Source organism: Physeter macrocephalus, chromosome 11 (genome assembly GCF_002837175.3).
Source record: "Physeter macrocephalus isolate SW-GA chromosome 11, ASM283717v5, whole genome shotgun sequence".
NCBI lineage: Eukaryota > Metazoa > Chordata > Mammalia > Artiodactyla > Physeteridae > Physeter > Physeter macrocephalus.
The window spans coordinates 74,543,171-74,558,246 of NC_041224.1; the positions used below are offsets into that span (position 1 = coordinate 74,543,171).

The following is a 15,076-nucleotide window of genomic DNA, read 5'->3' on the forward strand; positions in this document are numbered from 1 at the left end:
GTCCTTTCTCTCTCTCTTCTCCTTCTGGGACCCCTATAATGCGAATGTTGTTGCATTTAATGTTGTCCCAGAGGTCTCTTAGGCTGTCTTCATTTCTTTTCATTCTTTATTCTTTAGTCTGTCCCGCAGCAGTGAATTCCACCATTCTGTCTTCCAGGTGACTTATCCGTTCTTCTGCCTCAGTTATTCTGCTATTGATTCCTTCTAGTGTAGTTTACATTTCAGTTATTGTATTGTTCATCTCTGTTTGTTTGTTCTTTAGTTCTTCTAGGTCTTTGTTAAACATTTCTTGCATCTTATCAATCTTTGCCTCCATTCTTTTTCCAAGGTCCTGGATCATCTTCACTCTCATTATTCTGAATTCTTTTTCTGGAAGGTTGCCTATCTCCATTTAGTTGTTTTTCTGGGGTTTTATCTTGTTCCTTCATCTGGTATATAGCCCTCTGCCTTTTCATCTTGTCTATCTTTTTGTGAATATGGTTTTTGTTCCACAGGCTGCAGGATTGTAGTTCTTCTTGCTTCTGCTGTCTGCCCTCTGGTGGATGAGGCTATCTAAGAGGTTTGATGGGAGGGACTGGTGGTGTGTAGAGCTCAGGTTGCTGACTTTTAAAAGTTAGGAGGCTCTACACAAAATAGCCAGATTTCTAGCTTCTCTTTAAAAATCGGACCTCACTGGGCTGTATGTCCTGCTCTCCTGACTCCCCATCCTGGTGCACTTCTCTCACGTTGCCCCTGTTTTATTTTTGTTTTGGTTTGTTTTTTGGTGATCCCCTAGACCACAGCTTAGTTAACTCAGTTTATCATACAGACTTTTGGTCAAGTGAGAGAGCTGGTGTGTCACATGTTGACTGGAGTTAGTGAACAGCCTTGTGAGTGATGTGTCAGCGGAGGCCAGTGGGGACTGGACCCAAGTACCAGCTGTGAGTCGAGTTTTAGAGAGAGCCTTTCGTTGATGTCCTGTGTCAGTCTGTCCAGTGCCATGCTCTGTCTTGCATACGTGTGCGCACACGTGTGTATGTGTGTGTGTATGTGCACACTTATCCTTTCTTTGTATGTGGCCTTGTGAAGTTTTCCTTGCCTGGTACAATGCCTTTAATGTGAATGTTTAGTTAAGTATTTGATGCTGCATTTGCATAAGACTTTGGTCATTTAAAGATAGTTCTGCATACATTCATTCTGCATAATCCTGCCAAGTTTGCTGCTTTATGGGGAAAAAAAGGTGATGCTTGAAAAGCTTTAAGTGACTCCCACAAGGTCAGACATGAGTAAAGACCTGAGCTGGAAGTTTAGATACAGTGTTCTGACTGCAGATAAGGGCTCTCTCCCCTGTCCCACTGTCCCTGCTGACTATTCAGACCATGGAATGTTCACTTGCAAACTCTATTGATTTCAGCTGTTGATCACTTATATTGTCTTATGTATCAGTAGAAGTCTTAAATTACTACCAACAGTTTTTGTTTACTTTGCCAAGCTTAATTCTCAACTATTTTGAAATGTGTCAGGCTTCTTTAAAAGGTATTTAGATTTCAGAATTTGACAGTAACCATTCAAGACACACACACATACACACACACACACACACACACACATACACACACAGTTCTCGTTTTTTACCATTAGAGACCCAGCTTAATTCCCATGAAAAACTTACTTTCTTGAATAGAGTCTTTAAAATACTAAGCACCTAATACTTGAACTTAATTGGACGAAAATTGGCAAAGCCTGCACAAAACTAATTAGAGGAGACCTAATAGGGACATGTAGGGTAACCATATATATGTCTTGAGAGCTGGGGACAGGCCCAGTTTATACCAGTGATCTTGGCCTCATTATTAACAGACTTCCTCTTTCATCTCAGAAGATCCTGCTTCAGACAGTAAATTATCTGGGAACCCTACCTGCATGTGTATGACATTATTAATTTAAATATTTAAAACTTGTGAATATGGTTATTTTGAAACTACCACCAGTTATGGTCTCCTGACATTTAGACAACCCATATTTTCTTTGAATCAATTCTCAGAACAAAAGGGTAAGAAAACAAATTCTCTGCAGTGAATTAAAGCACTGTATAAATCAGAATTAGAAATAGCTGTCCATCTGGAGCAGTGATAGTCTGTTGATATGGCTGAAATATGTACTTTATGGTGACATTAATGTAAACAGCTAATGGGAAGAGCCTTAACAATGAGAATGTTGGCCTTCATTGCAGAGGAGAAGAAAGACATTTGCTAATGAAGACCCTAGAGGTATTTGTTAACTGAAGATTAGGCACGGGTAGTTAATGGTTATTCCCAGCTGGCTAGAAGTTCCTGGAAATCTTGTGACCTTGATATTTATTAGCCCCTTTCAGATTTACTTTAGACTGACTCAGAGTCCTGAAACACCTCACAGTAAGGGAGATGGCTTTGCTGGAATCCAAGATTAAGGGGGTACTTTTTAGAACACAGATTAAGGGCTGTTTTGTGGACACTGGAAATTAACTTTAAACCATCAGTGGTATTCCATGCATCTTAAAAAGGCTTCTTGGGCTTCCCTGGTGGCGCAGTGGTTGCGTGTCCGCCTGCCGATGCAGGGGAACCGGGTTCGCGCCCCGGTCTGGGAGGATCCCACATGCAGCGGAGCGGCTGGGCCCGTGAGCCATGGCCGCTGAGCCTGCGCGTCCGGAGCCTGTGCTCCGCAACGGGAGAGGCCACAACAGAGGGAGGCCCGCATACCACAAAAAAATAAAAAAATAAATAAAAAGGCTTCTTTAGTGTGTTTTAAACAAGGTATTCCTTGTGATTATTAAATAACCTATGTGCATTGATTTGTGTTTTCTTCTGCAGTACTTTTTAACTTTCCATTTTATAATATTCTTCCAAAGACTGTGCCAAGTAATAGATTATTGAAATACTTTTTAATAACAAAGTCCTTGTTCTAAATTTGGTACTATTCAAAATACATGTTCTTTATTACCAAAAAATTACATATTTGTTACCCCTAGAGTTACTAAAATGAACTGTTATGAATCTCATATTCTTAACTATTTTCATTTGTAGCAGAATTGGAGGTTTGTTTTTATGGGATGGAAACAGTTCATTGGGATGTGTTGTTACCCTTTAATACAGTTTGATTCGGTGAAGGTAGAATCCTGTAACATTCTGATGTTACACCTTCAACCATATCAGGATGGATGGGTTGAAGAACATCAGGGCATGACTTTAGAAGTATATGAGACTGGTTCTAAAATTAGCACATAAGATCTTAGAATTCTTCACCTTGAAGGAACCTCTATACCGTCGTTTTATAAATGAGAAAACTTGAGACCCAACGAATTCAAATGACTTGTCCAAGTCTTATATTGGTAACATAAAAGCAGTAAATGTCTCTATGTAGCCTTATTTCTTAACCTTTATTCTTTAAATTGTTATATTCTAAACTTTCTTCCTGATAAATAATAGTTTCATTTCTGTTACTAGAAAATTGCTAAACACTTCCCTTAGTCATATGATTATTCCTCTTAGAGACTGCTTAATGGGGAACATTGTAGTAAGCAGTGGAATTAGCTATAACATGAGGGAAAGAGGGACAATGGATAGAAGATATAGATGTTCAGCTTAACGATCCAACTATTTCTCACTCAAGTGCCTAAGAGCAGAATGGTTCAATTTCATCCCACCCACAGCATGCCTTCTTAAATGCAACCGGGCACCTTCAAAGAAAAACAAAAGGTAGGAAAAACCCAAATAACAGCAGAGAAACTAGTCAAGGTGAAAACAAAGATAACTTGAGAACTTTGCCAGGGACTCCAAAATCAAATGCAAATGCCAGAAATACTACGAAGGCAAAAATGAGACCCGAGAGTACTAAGATGACTTCATGTGAACAGTGGACAGTGTGACCTGGGATAAAAGTGCTAAGGGGATAGATGACAGTGGATGGGGTGCTGTGCACTCAGCGGGGGGCTGGCCCTGGAGGTCTGGGCAGGTGGAGTTGGGAGAGGGCAGCGTTTAAGCACTGGGTTGCTTCTCCAGTACTTCCCTCCAGCCACCCGGCTCCTTTTCAGGATCACAGATGATTTCTGGATCGTTCTTCCCTAACCTGGCCTTAATATCTCATTGAAATTTTTACTTTGAATTATACTTTATATTCCTGTTCTTAATTTTGAAGTTGATTTGTAACATGTATTTCTCTTCTCCAAAAAAGTTTCCCTGAAATCTGAATTTTCCCTCTTCCTCTCCTATTGCACCACATTGAGGGTGAAAAGAAAATGGTTCCTTACCTCTACACTGAAGTCATTTATAATAAGACTTTGTATAGAAGTTGAGGGAGATTGCTAAATGTGCTAAAGGACCAAAAGGTGCCACTGGAAGCCGATTCGGGCAGGGTCTGAGTATTACCATTAATATCCTTATGTGGAAGTGCATGTCCTCACCTGTTACATTCTGTCTAATCATCTGTGAAGTACTTACACCCTCATTTGCCCTTTTAGAAAGGGAGCTATTTCACTGGCATTTATTTAGATTTTTCTAAAGATCATTGCAGGTATGTACTCCATCTAGTCTGCCCAGTGAGTGGCTTCTTTGTCTAAAACATTTATTTTATAGCAATATTAGTAGACTAAATCTTTTGGGGGTGACATGGGGGAGCACCAGCTAATCTGGGCATAGAGTTGGCCTTATTTTTAATAAAATAAATGCTGCCTCCCCCAAACCCACACACACACACACACACACACACACACACACACACACACACACTTTTGTCTTGCAACAGATTTCTTCTTCATAAAAAGAGAAAAAGAATGTAACACAACATTCCTTTCAGCCATACTTTAGCCAGAAGGTGCCTACAACAACTTTACTGTAGCTTAAAATTCTCAGTCTACAGTGGTTCCAGGGGATTTTAAGCCTTTCAGAAGCCTGCCAGTCAATATTTTTCTCTTCTCTGTATTTATGCCTTTAGCACACACACTCTGTGTTTCAGATAAAGCTTACCTAGACTTCAGTCACTATGAAAGTAATGACCACAGACAGCTTGTAAAATGTTTTGAGAAATGTATTCCTGAAAATGTTTGGGGACATGTTGTCCTATCGAGTCTGTAAGAAATAATCAGTCATGCATGGAAGACCTGCTCTCATAGAGACTCCCGATGGACCTCACTTCCCTTGTGCAGGGTTTTGATAGCTAAGAATAAAACGTACACTTATATACTGGTGTTCTGGGGAGTGAAAAACAAATGACAGCTATATCCTTTGGTGGAAGGGTATGCATTCTTTTTCAAAATGTGCTGCTGATTTTTACATTTTGATATGTATCCTGGTCGCAGGAACGCAAGTATATTGTATTGTGTGTATCCACATCAGCCGTGTTCTTCTGCACTGAGATCTTCCAGTTTCTTGATACTTGGTATGCATTAAGACTGCTGTTAATCATTAATTCATCAGCTCTCTGTTGAGTATCTTGCAGTGTGTCAGGCACTGATCTGGATTCTGGAGATGCAAGCAGTGAACCTCTGTGCCTGTTAACCGTGTGCACTGGTTCCCTGCTGCAAAGCTCTTTGTCGTAGTCTGTTATAGCTGCTAGAACAAAAATACTGTAGATTGAGTGGCTTAAACACTCAGGAGACTGGAAGTCCAAGATCAAAGTGTCAGCATGGTTGGGTTCGGGTAGGACTCGCTGCCTGGTTTACAGATGGTTTCTTTCCTGCTGTGTCCTCTCATGGTGGGGAGACAGCGCTCTGGTGCTTCATCCCCTTATAAGGGCCCCGATCTCATCATGGGGGCCCCACACTCATGGCCTCATCTAAACTCAGTCACCTCCCAAAGGCCCCACCTCCTAATACTGCCACATTGGGGCTTAGAGTTTCAACACACGAATTTGGGGAGACACAAACATGCAGTCCATAGTACTGTTCTTGTAGGATTTCCTTGCACTGTCATTCTGGGGCTCTCTTTTCTTCCTTCTGTGTTGTACCCCTTGTTTCTGGGATCCTATGTCATCTTTCCAGATTTAACCCCTCATTCTAGGTGGGCACATCCTCTAATAGCTTCCTGGGAAAGAATGAATGCAAGGTAAAATTTGAGTCCTTGAATATCTGAAGCTGTTTGTTCTCCCCTTTTACTTGATGGATAGTTTGGTTGGGAAGAGAATTCTATGTTGGGAATAATTTTCACTCCTCCCACTCTCGAAAGGTATTGTTCTTTAGTTTTGTCTGTGTTTAGTGCCACTTCAGCTTCTGAATTATTTGTATATGGCCTTTTTTCTCCTCTATGCAAGTTTTTAATAGTTTTATCTGTAGTGTTCCCAATTTGTACTCTTTATTCTGGGCACTTAGGGTTCAATCCAGGCACCTGAGTAATTTTGGACCCATTTTTTGTATTTTCTTCCCCATGTGCTTTCTCTTTCTAGAATGAATACTCTTCTCTCCTGTTGTGTATTTTTGTTGTTTTTCTATTTTCTGGAATATTCTTCAACTTTATATTCTATCTCTACTCTTTTTGTTTTGCTATTTTATGTTTAATTTCAGGAGCTTTTTTTGTTTTCTGATTATCTTTTTTATAGTATTCCATTTTTGTTGTACAGATACAGTAGCTTCTCTTTGAATACCTTATAATTTTTTTTAATTTTTATTATTATTATTATTATTTTTTGCGGTACGCAGGCATCTCACTGTTGTGGCCTCTCCCGTTGTGGAGCACAGGCTCCGGACGCACAGGCTCAGTGGTCATGGCTCACGGGCCTAGCCGCTCCACGGCATGTGGGATCTTCCCAGACTGGGGCACAAACCCGTGTCCCCTGCATCGGCAGGCGGACTCTCAACCACTGCGCCACCAGGGAAGCCCTTGTTTTTTTGTTGTTGAGTTTTTCTTCTAGTCACTGCATTGTTTCTACTTCCACCAAGCTTTTTGTTTCTTTGTTTTGTCTCCATCTTTCCCATTGGAACCCTCATTCAACTGCCTGATGGTCCTTGGCTGTCAATTGTCATTTAAGGCTGAAGCATTGAAAAACTAACGGGAAGCTCTATAGGCAAGATTTTTTTAAACTAGTATCCTTGCTGTAGTGATCAACTTTAGGGTGATGTTTTTTGTTGGAGGACTCTAGATATCTATGGGGCTATTTCATTGATACAGAAAAGATGCTTCCAGCCTCCTACTTGGAATGAGAAGTGGGGGACCAGTGTTCTGAGAGCCATTTGGGAGAAGAGGACTGAGGGTCCTACTGTTTAGACTTTCATTTCCCCTCTACTGTCAGCCTTGAATGCATCCCTCTCTAGGTGTTCAGATTTCATTTGCAGACAGATTGAACTTCAGGCTTATGTGCTTATCAGTGAAGTAAACCCAGAGGAATAAGGGAAAATAACCTATAGACAGTGACATTCAGGAATAACTACTGTAAATGATGAATGTGTTGGGGCTTCCCTGGTGGCATAGCGGTTAAGAATCTGCCTGCCAATGCAGGAGACACGGGTTTGAGCCCTGGTCCGGGAAGATCCCACGTGCCGCAGAGCAAGTGAGCCCACGTGCCACAACTACTGAGCCTGTGCTCTGGAGCCTGTGAGCCACAACTACTGAGTCCACATGCTGGAACTGCGTGTGCCTAGAGCCTGTGCTTTGCAACGGGAGAAGCCACCGCAATGGGAAGCCTGCGCACCGCAGCAGGGAGCGGCATCGGCCCCTGCTCGCCGCAGCTAGAGAGGGCCCGCACGCAGCAGTGAAGACTCAACACAGTCCCAAATTAATTATTTTTTAAAAAAAAGCCACAACTGCTGAGTCCACATGCTGGAACTGCGTGTGCCTAGAGCCTGTGCTTTGCAACGGGAGAAGCCACCGCAATGGGAAGCCTGCGCACCGCAGCAGGGAGCGGCATCAGCCCCTGCTCGCCGCAGCTAGAGAGGGCCCGCACGCAGCAGTGAAGACTCAACACAGTCCCAAATTAATTATTTTTTAAAAAAAGATGAATGTATCAAGAAACCGCCAATATTTACTACTCACCAGTCCCAGTTTAGTTGCAACAATTGATAGGCAACCCTACATGAATTCTGGCAACAGACCCATCATCTAAATGCCAGAATAACTGGGAGCGTGTTTTTGAAGTTGCTGGGCATCTTCCACCACCCTCCTTCTCCTTTTCCCACCACCCACCATGGTGGTATGTGGGGAAGGAACTGTGGGGCTCTCAACTGCTCCATATTTCTAGTTCCTCCAATCTCCCTGTGTTCAGCCCCAGCCTCCACCCCCCTTGCAACACTGGTATCTTTCCGCAGGGGTCTCAGGATTAAATAAATTGGCTTACTCTTCAGAGCAGTCTGTTGGGTTTCATCTTCTTTCACTCTCCATTTTCTTAGAATTTTGGAACATCTCTTCTTTACTGTGTCTGTGTCTTCTCCCCCATTCTCTTGGTCCTTACGGGTTTATTCCTTTTGCATTCTTTATTCTCTTTTAAGAGTATTTGGGAAGAGAGAATCATGTGGGTTCTACCACTCATATTCTTAAGAAGACTGGTTTTGCTGCTATGCAGAATTGAGGAAGGAACAGTTCTGCAAGGAGACCCATTGGGAGACTGAGACATCACCGAGCAGGGCAGGAGCAGAGTGGGGTCTGAAATACCCGGGGAGATGGGATTGGCAGCGGGGGGAGAGGAAGGAGCACCACCTACTTCAGAGTATTCTTAGATTTGGAAAGCAGCTTATAAGGCCAGACTGATGGCTCAGTGTGCCTGCATTCTTGGAAACATAAAGGGACCTTTCAGAAAAAGTCATGGTTCTTCATGCTCATTGTTAAAAATTTTGAAATTATAAGCAGACAAAATGGAAGTAATATGTAATTATAACAAATATTTAAAATCTCTGCCAAAATTGTTAGGAAGCCTTCCATCATATAGCTTACAGTAGTGACTGTAGTAGTCCCCGACCATGGAGCATTGGGTTGTTGCTGAGTTCTTTGCTGTGGTGGCATGTCGCCAACCTTTGAGTGGCTCTCCTCACACAGTGGTGTCCTCAGGTGGAGTCCTGGAGTCAGGTGGCTTGCCCAGCTATTTGATGCATGTTGTAAAAGCTAACTTTGTTAAAACTGGATGGCCTCAAGTTGTTGGGGCATACAGGGGTGAGGGTCAGAGGAAGGAAACGACAGCATTTGTTTTAGCAAATGCTAAAGAATTTTCCTCAGTGTTGCTTCATGGTTTTGAATCCTCAGATGACACTCACTTGTCACCTTGCAGCCATGCAGTTTGTACCCAGGAATCAACCCAGCTAGAAAATGAACAGTGAAAACACTTTCAACAGGATTTTCATTAAACCTCTTTTGTTGTGACCCATCTGAGGAGGGAAATTAAAAGAAAGATAAATTCTTATGGTCCTTATGATTTGATTACCTTGTCATTTTTCTTGGTCATCATTCTGTGGCCTGTCTATCCAGGGTTGGAGGAGTTCGGGCATCAGTTGCTTCAAGCCCTCTCTCAGCAAATCCCAAACTGGTTTTTTTTGGTCCATGTATTAAGTCAAGAATTTGAGTATCTAAGTGCCGCTTGTGCTGGGAGAAACAGTGAGCAGACACTTGCACGTGTGTGGGGGTGCCTGCTGCACACTTGAGAAAGGTGGTGCTCTCTCCGAGGTTAGAGACACTCTGCTTCCTTTTCTTTTTTTTCTCTCTTTTTTTTTTTACTTGACTGTCTTATCTAAGTAATTGTAACGTTTGGAAATCATTTCAGCAGATAATTCTGTGTATGTACATAGCTCGTTTGATGATTATAGATGATGTGGAAAGCAAAGTTGGAAATGGTGAGGGCACTTGCGAGGAGGTGTTGCAGTTCTAGGCTAGTAGCTCCGCTGAGGACAAAACACAGGTGGTCAACGTTCAGCAGACTCACAGCTGCAGGGAATTGAGTGAGTGAGTGGGTGCGCGTGCAGCTCCTGCTCAGCACCTGTGAGCAGCGTTACTTGTGTGTTTTTTTTTTCTTTTAAGCCATTCTTCAGAAGCATTTCCCTTCTTTTTGCTCTTATTGGCTTCATTTATTGGTAGCTTGTAGTAATTGTATAGAAAAAGAAAATGGGGTGTAAAAATGCTAATCTGTATTTTTCTATTATTATAACTTTAGTGACTCAAGGGAAAAAAAGTCAAAAATACGACTGTCCAAAGGCCTACTTGATCCAAATCCATGCACCCTTATCAAGAGTTAGTATTTAATAATATGAACAAAAAAGACAAAGTTGAGCCACAAATAAAATAGGACTAGTTTATCACATGCTGACTGCAAAAGCTGTTGTTTTTTTTTTTTTTTTTTTTTGAGATTTTTTTTGACATGGACCATTTTTAAAGTCTTTATTGAATTTGTTACAATATTGCTTCTGTTTTATGTTTTGGGTTTTTGGCAGCTAGACATGTGGGATCCCAGCTCCCCTACCAGGGATCAAACCTACACCCTCTGCATTGGAAGGCAAAGTCCCAACCACTGGACCGCCAGGGAAGTCCTACAAGTGTTATTTTTACTAAACTTTTTTTTGAAAATTTTTATTCTTTACTCTAGAAGGCTTTGTAGAGCTCATCATCCTGTTGCTTGAATGTACTGGAGAATTAAGTATATTCCCTGTCTAGCTTGAGGGAACAGACCCAGTTTTGGCTGATGGATCTCAAACTTTTGTTTCTCCCAGTCAGTGTCCTAGAACAGAGGGAGAGTGGGATGGGATAATGAGTCCCCTTGCCTTTCCTGCCCTTCAGCTCCACACTCTGAGCCCACATGCGCTGGCTCTGCTGGTGCTCGAGACGCGGCGCTTAGCAAGCAGGCCCTTTCCTGCCTGCACAGGAACACAGAGATGTTTAAAGGATTCTCCAAATGTGCTCCCAGTAACCTCGCAGACCCTTGGTTTTACCTACAGCATGCCCTTCCCAGTGGCAGACCTCTTCCTGCATGTGGCTGGATGGCCTTCCTTCTGCTCAGCTCCCTGGAAGCAGCATTAATCCTGTGCTCAGGTCATCCTCCTGGAGTTCTCCTTTTCACTCCACTGATGCAGTTTATTCCTGTTCAGATGGCAGCTCCTTTTGGGTGCCAATCTTCAGGGAGGGGACCTTGGCTCTTAGGTCCCCTTCACGGGCTTGGTGGGGACCAGCAGTGGCATTCTCTTCCAGGTATGCTGAGTTGGTGTGCTGTGAGCTCAGGATTACACTTTTACTTCATGGGAAAACCTTTTCATAATTCTGTTTGCCTACAGAATTGTATTGGCTAACTCTGGTTATTGATGAAGTCTTGTTTCTTTAAGTGGTTTATAATTCTTCTGCTCTCATTGGACTGCTGTAGATCGGGCTTTACCTAGGACCTTAGATATGCTCTGACTCATTTAGAAAGATTTCTAATATTTAGATTTTTTTTTTTAGAGTATGCAGGTCTATAAGGAGATATAAGAATAGAGGGACACTCGGTCATGTAATACTAATAGCAATCTTTTTTTTGTTTCTTAACAGATGCAGCAGCTTTTTTATGAGAATTATGAACAGAACAAGAAGGGGTACATTAGAGATCTCCATAACAGTAAAATTCACCGAGCCATCACACTGCACCCTAACAAAAACCCACCCTACCAGTACAGGCTCCACAGCTACATGCTCAGCCGCAAGATTGCTGAGCTTCGACACCGCACCATCCAGCTGCACCGAGAGATTGTCCTGATGAGCAAATATAGCAACACCGAGATTCATAAAGAAGACCTCCAGCTGGGAATTCCTCCTTCCTTCATGAGGTTTCAGCCCCGCCAGCGAGAGGAGATTCTGGAGTGGGAGTTTCTGACTGGAAAATATTTGTATTCGGCTGCTGACAGCCAACCCCCTCGAAGAGGGATGGACTCCGCACAGAGGGAGGCCTTGGATGACATTGTCATGCAGGTCATGGAGATGATCAATGCCAACGCCAAGACCAGAGGGCGCATTATTGATTTTAAGGAGATACAGTATGGCTATCGCCGAGTGAATCCCATGTATGGGGCCGAGTACATTCTGGACCTGCTGCTTCTGTACAAAAAACACAAAGGAAAGAAAATGACGGTGCCTGTGCGGAGGCATGCGTATTTACAGCAGACCTTCAGCAAGATACAGTTTGTGGAACACGAGGAGCTGGATGCAAAGGAACTGGCCAAAAAAATCAATCAAGAATCCGGATCCTTGTCCTTTCTCTCGAATTCCCTGAAGAAGCTTGTTCCCTTTCAGCTCCCTGGGTCCAAGGATGAGCACAAAGAACCCAAAGAGAAAAAGATCAATATATTGATTCCTTTGTCTGGACGATTTGACATGTTTGTGAGATTCATGGGGAACTTTGAGAAGACGTGTCTCATTCCGAATCAGAATGTCAGGCTCGTTGTTCTGCTCTTCAATTCTGACTCCAACCCCGACAAGGCCAAGCAAGTTGAACTCATGAGAGATTACCGCATTAAGTACCCGAAAGCCGACATGCAGATTTTGCCCGTGTCTGGAGAATTTTCAAGAGCTCTGGCCCTAGAAGTGGGATCTTCCCAATTTAATAATGAATCTTTGCTCTTCTTCTGTGACGTTGACCTTGTATTTACTACAGAATTTCTTCAGCGATGTCGAGCAAATACAGTTCTGGGCCAACAAATATATTTTCCAATCATCTTTAGCCAGTACGATCCTAAGATTGTTTATAGTGGCAAGGTTCCCAGTGACAACCATTTTGCCTTTACTCAAAAAACTGGCTTCTGGAGAAACTATGGGTTTGGCATTACTTGTATTTATAAGGGAGATCTCATCCAAGTAGGTGGCTTTGATGTTTCTATCCAAGGCTGGGGGCTCGAGGATGTCGACCTTTTCAACAAGGTTGTCCAGGCAGGTTTGAAGACATTTAGGAGCCAAGAAGTAGGAGTAGTCCACGTCCACCATCCTGTCTTTTGTGATCCCAACCTTGATCCCAAACAGTACAAAATGTGCTTGGGGTCCAAAGCATCAACATATGGGTCCACACAGCAGTTGGCTGAAATGTGGCTAGAAAAAAATGACCCAAATTACAGTAAAAGCAGCAATAATAATGGCTCAGTGAGGACAGCCTAGTGTCCAGCTTTGCTGGAAAAGACATTTTTAATTACCTAATTTATTTTTCAAAATTTTTTTGTATGATCAGTTTTTGAAGTCCATACAAGGATATATTTTACACATGATTTTCTTACAAAAGACTCCTTGAAGATTGAGTTTTTTGAACAAAAATGTGATCATGTTTGCCTTTTGAACACATTTTCTTGCTGAACATTATGTAGCAGACCTGCTTAATTATGACTTGAAATGTACCTGATGAACAAAACTTTTTTTTTTTTAATATTTCTTTTTCAGACCTGTTTGCTATAGTCCTACGACAGAAAACATGAACGTTCCTGCAAAGTATTATTGTAACAAAACACTGTAACTCTGGTAAATGTTTTGTTGTAACTGTTAACTTTGCACAGATTCTACCTTTTGTCTTTTTTTACAGCAATTTTTTTAAGCCATTTTATGTTGCAGTTGTCAAATAAGGAAATGTGATAGTAGCTGTATCATCATCTTCAAGAGAGCTTTCCAGAGGTGATTGTTTCCCCCAATCTTGTCTCATTTTTGAAGGTTTTTCAAAGCAAGGGGAGCAGGGAAAGCACAGTACAAGATAGATGGCTGTTCTTGTTGTAATTAGTGTGGCCTAATGGACCTGGCATTACATTTCAAGAAGGGTCTGGCATTTTCTCTTCTCCAGACCCTTCTTTTTAAAGGGTAAAATATTAATATTTAGAATGGCAAATAAGAATTATTGTCATAAATCTAATGTATGCAAGCTAAAACAAAGACAAAAAAAAAAAAAAAACAACCCTAATGAAAGCATTGGGGGAAATGTATCTGATTTTGTTCACTTCATCCTGTCCGTGTTATGTTGATGGAGATGGGTGTCTCATTCTTTAATTACTGTTTTGTTTTATCCTTTGTATCTGAAATACCTTTAATTTATTTAATATCCATTGTTTAGAACTCTGCCATTTCCCAAGTACCTGTTAGTTATTAGTATTTATGTGTATTAGGAATGTTTAGTATATTTTATTTGCAGTAAACTGATCTCCAAAGATTTCCTTTTGAAAACTCTTTTCCCCCTCCTTAATTTTTACATTCCTGACTGTTTTACTAAATATTAAGTGTTCTTTTATAATCTTGGTGCTCACGTGTTTTGGGGACAAAAGTGAAATGAATCTGTCATTAAACCAGAAAGTTTGTTTTAAATTCACAGAACAAATGTGCCTTAAATTTTTTTTTCATTTAGATTTCAAACAGTAATAGATTTGCCATTTTAATATACATCATTGGAGATCTGCTTATTTGTAAATAGCCTATTGCTCATTTGGAAAAATAAACCAGTGGACAATATTTTTCTATTGTACTTTTCAGAACCATTTTGTCTCATTACTCTTGTTTTAGCTGAAGAATTGTATTACATTTGGAGAGTAAAAAACTTAAACACTGATTCATAAGGTTTTTCAAGTTATTTGAGGGGAATATTTGTATGCACTGCAGTTCAGGAATGAAATGAAACTTTCAAGTGCCTCTTCCTCTAGTTTTTCCTTAGAATGTACTTGTCATCTTTTGTTTGTTCCTCTTAAAGAACTTGCTGAATCTTGTGTTTTATAGAACAAAGTTCTTCAAACCAGGTCCAAGCCCCATCTGGCTTCTTGGTACAAATGTACCTTCCAGGCCCCCTTAGTGCACCCGCCAGGCCAGTTAAAATCTGCATTTTAACAACTGCCCACGTGATCCTGTGTGCACGAATGTGCTCAGGATTTTAGGATGGCTCTAGCTACAGGATAAATTGCCTACAGTTGGCATATAATCCACGAATCAAAAAAGTAAGATCTTTGATGCCAAGGTAGCAAGCTTTGTGGATGCGAATTACACTCCCAGGACAGGTATTTACCATGTAATGACAGTGAAGATCCAGTATAATGACACTGTGCTCACAGTACGAATTGCTGTCATTCATCCTAATTGCCATTTGCTTTGTGGGAGTGTTTAGTTTTTCCTTGGAAAAAAGCAAAGACATTTTTATTCCTCAGTAAGGAAGAACATAATATACATCTTATGACAAAGAC

The 15,076-nt window shown here is 41.4% G+C and overlaps 1 protein-coding gene across 1 annotated transcript in view; it reads left to right on the forward strand.

Annotated features, from left to right (window-relative positions):
* The window catches only part of CHSY1 (chondroitin sulfate synthase 1), a 75,475-nt gene extending 61,105 nt beyond the window's left edge, over nt 1-14,370 (forward strand). The window contains exon 3 of the mRNA XM_024114943.3: nt 11,439-14,370. Coding sequence (XP_023970711.1) covers nt 11,439-13,031 — 1,593 coding nt within the window. The 3' untranslated portion in view covers nt 13,032-14,370. The remainder of the gene's footprint in view (nt 1-11,438) is intronic.
* The last annotated feature ends 706 nt before the right edge of the window (nt 14,371-15,076 follow it).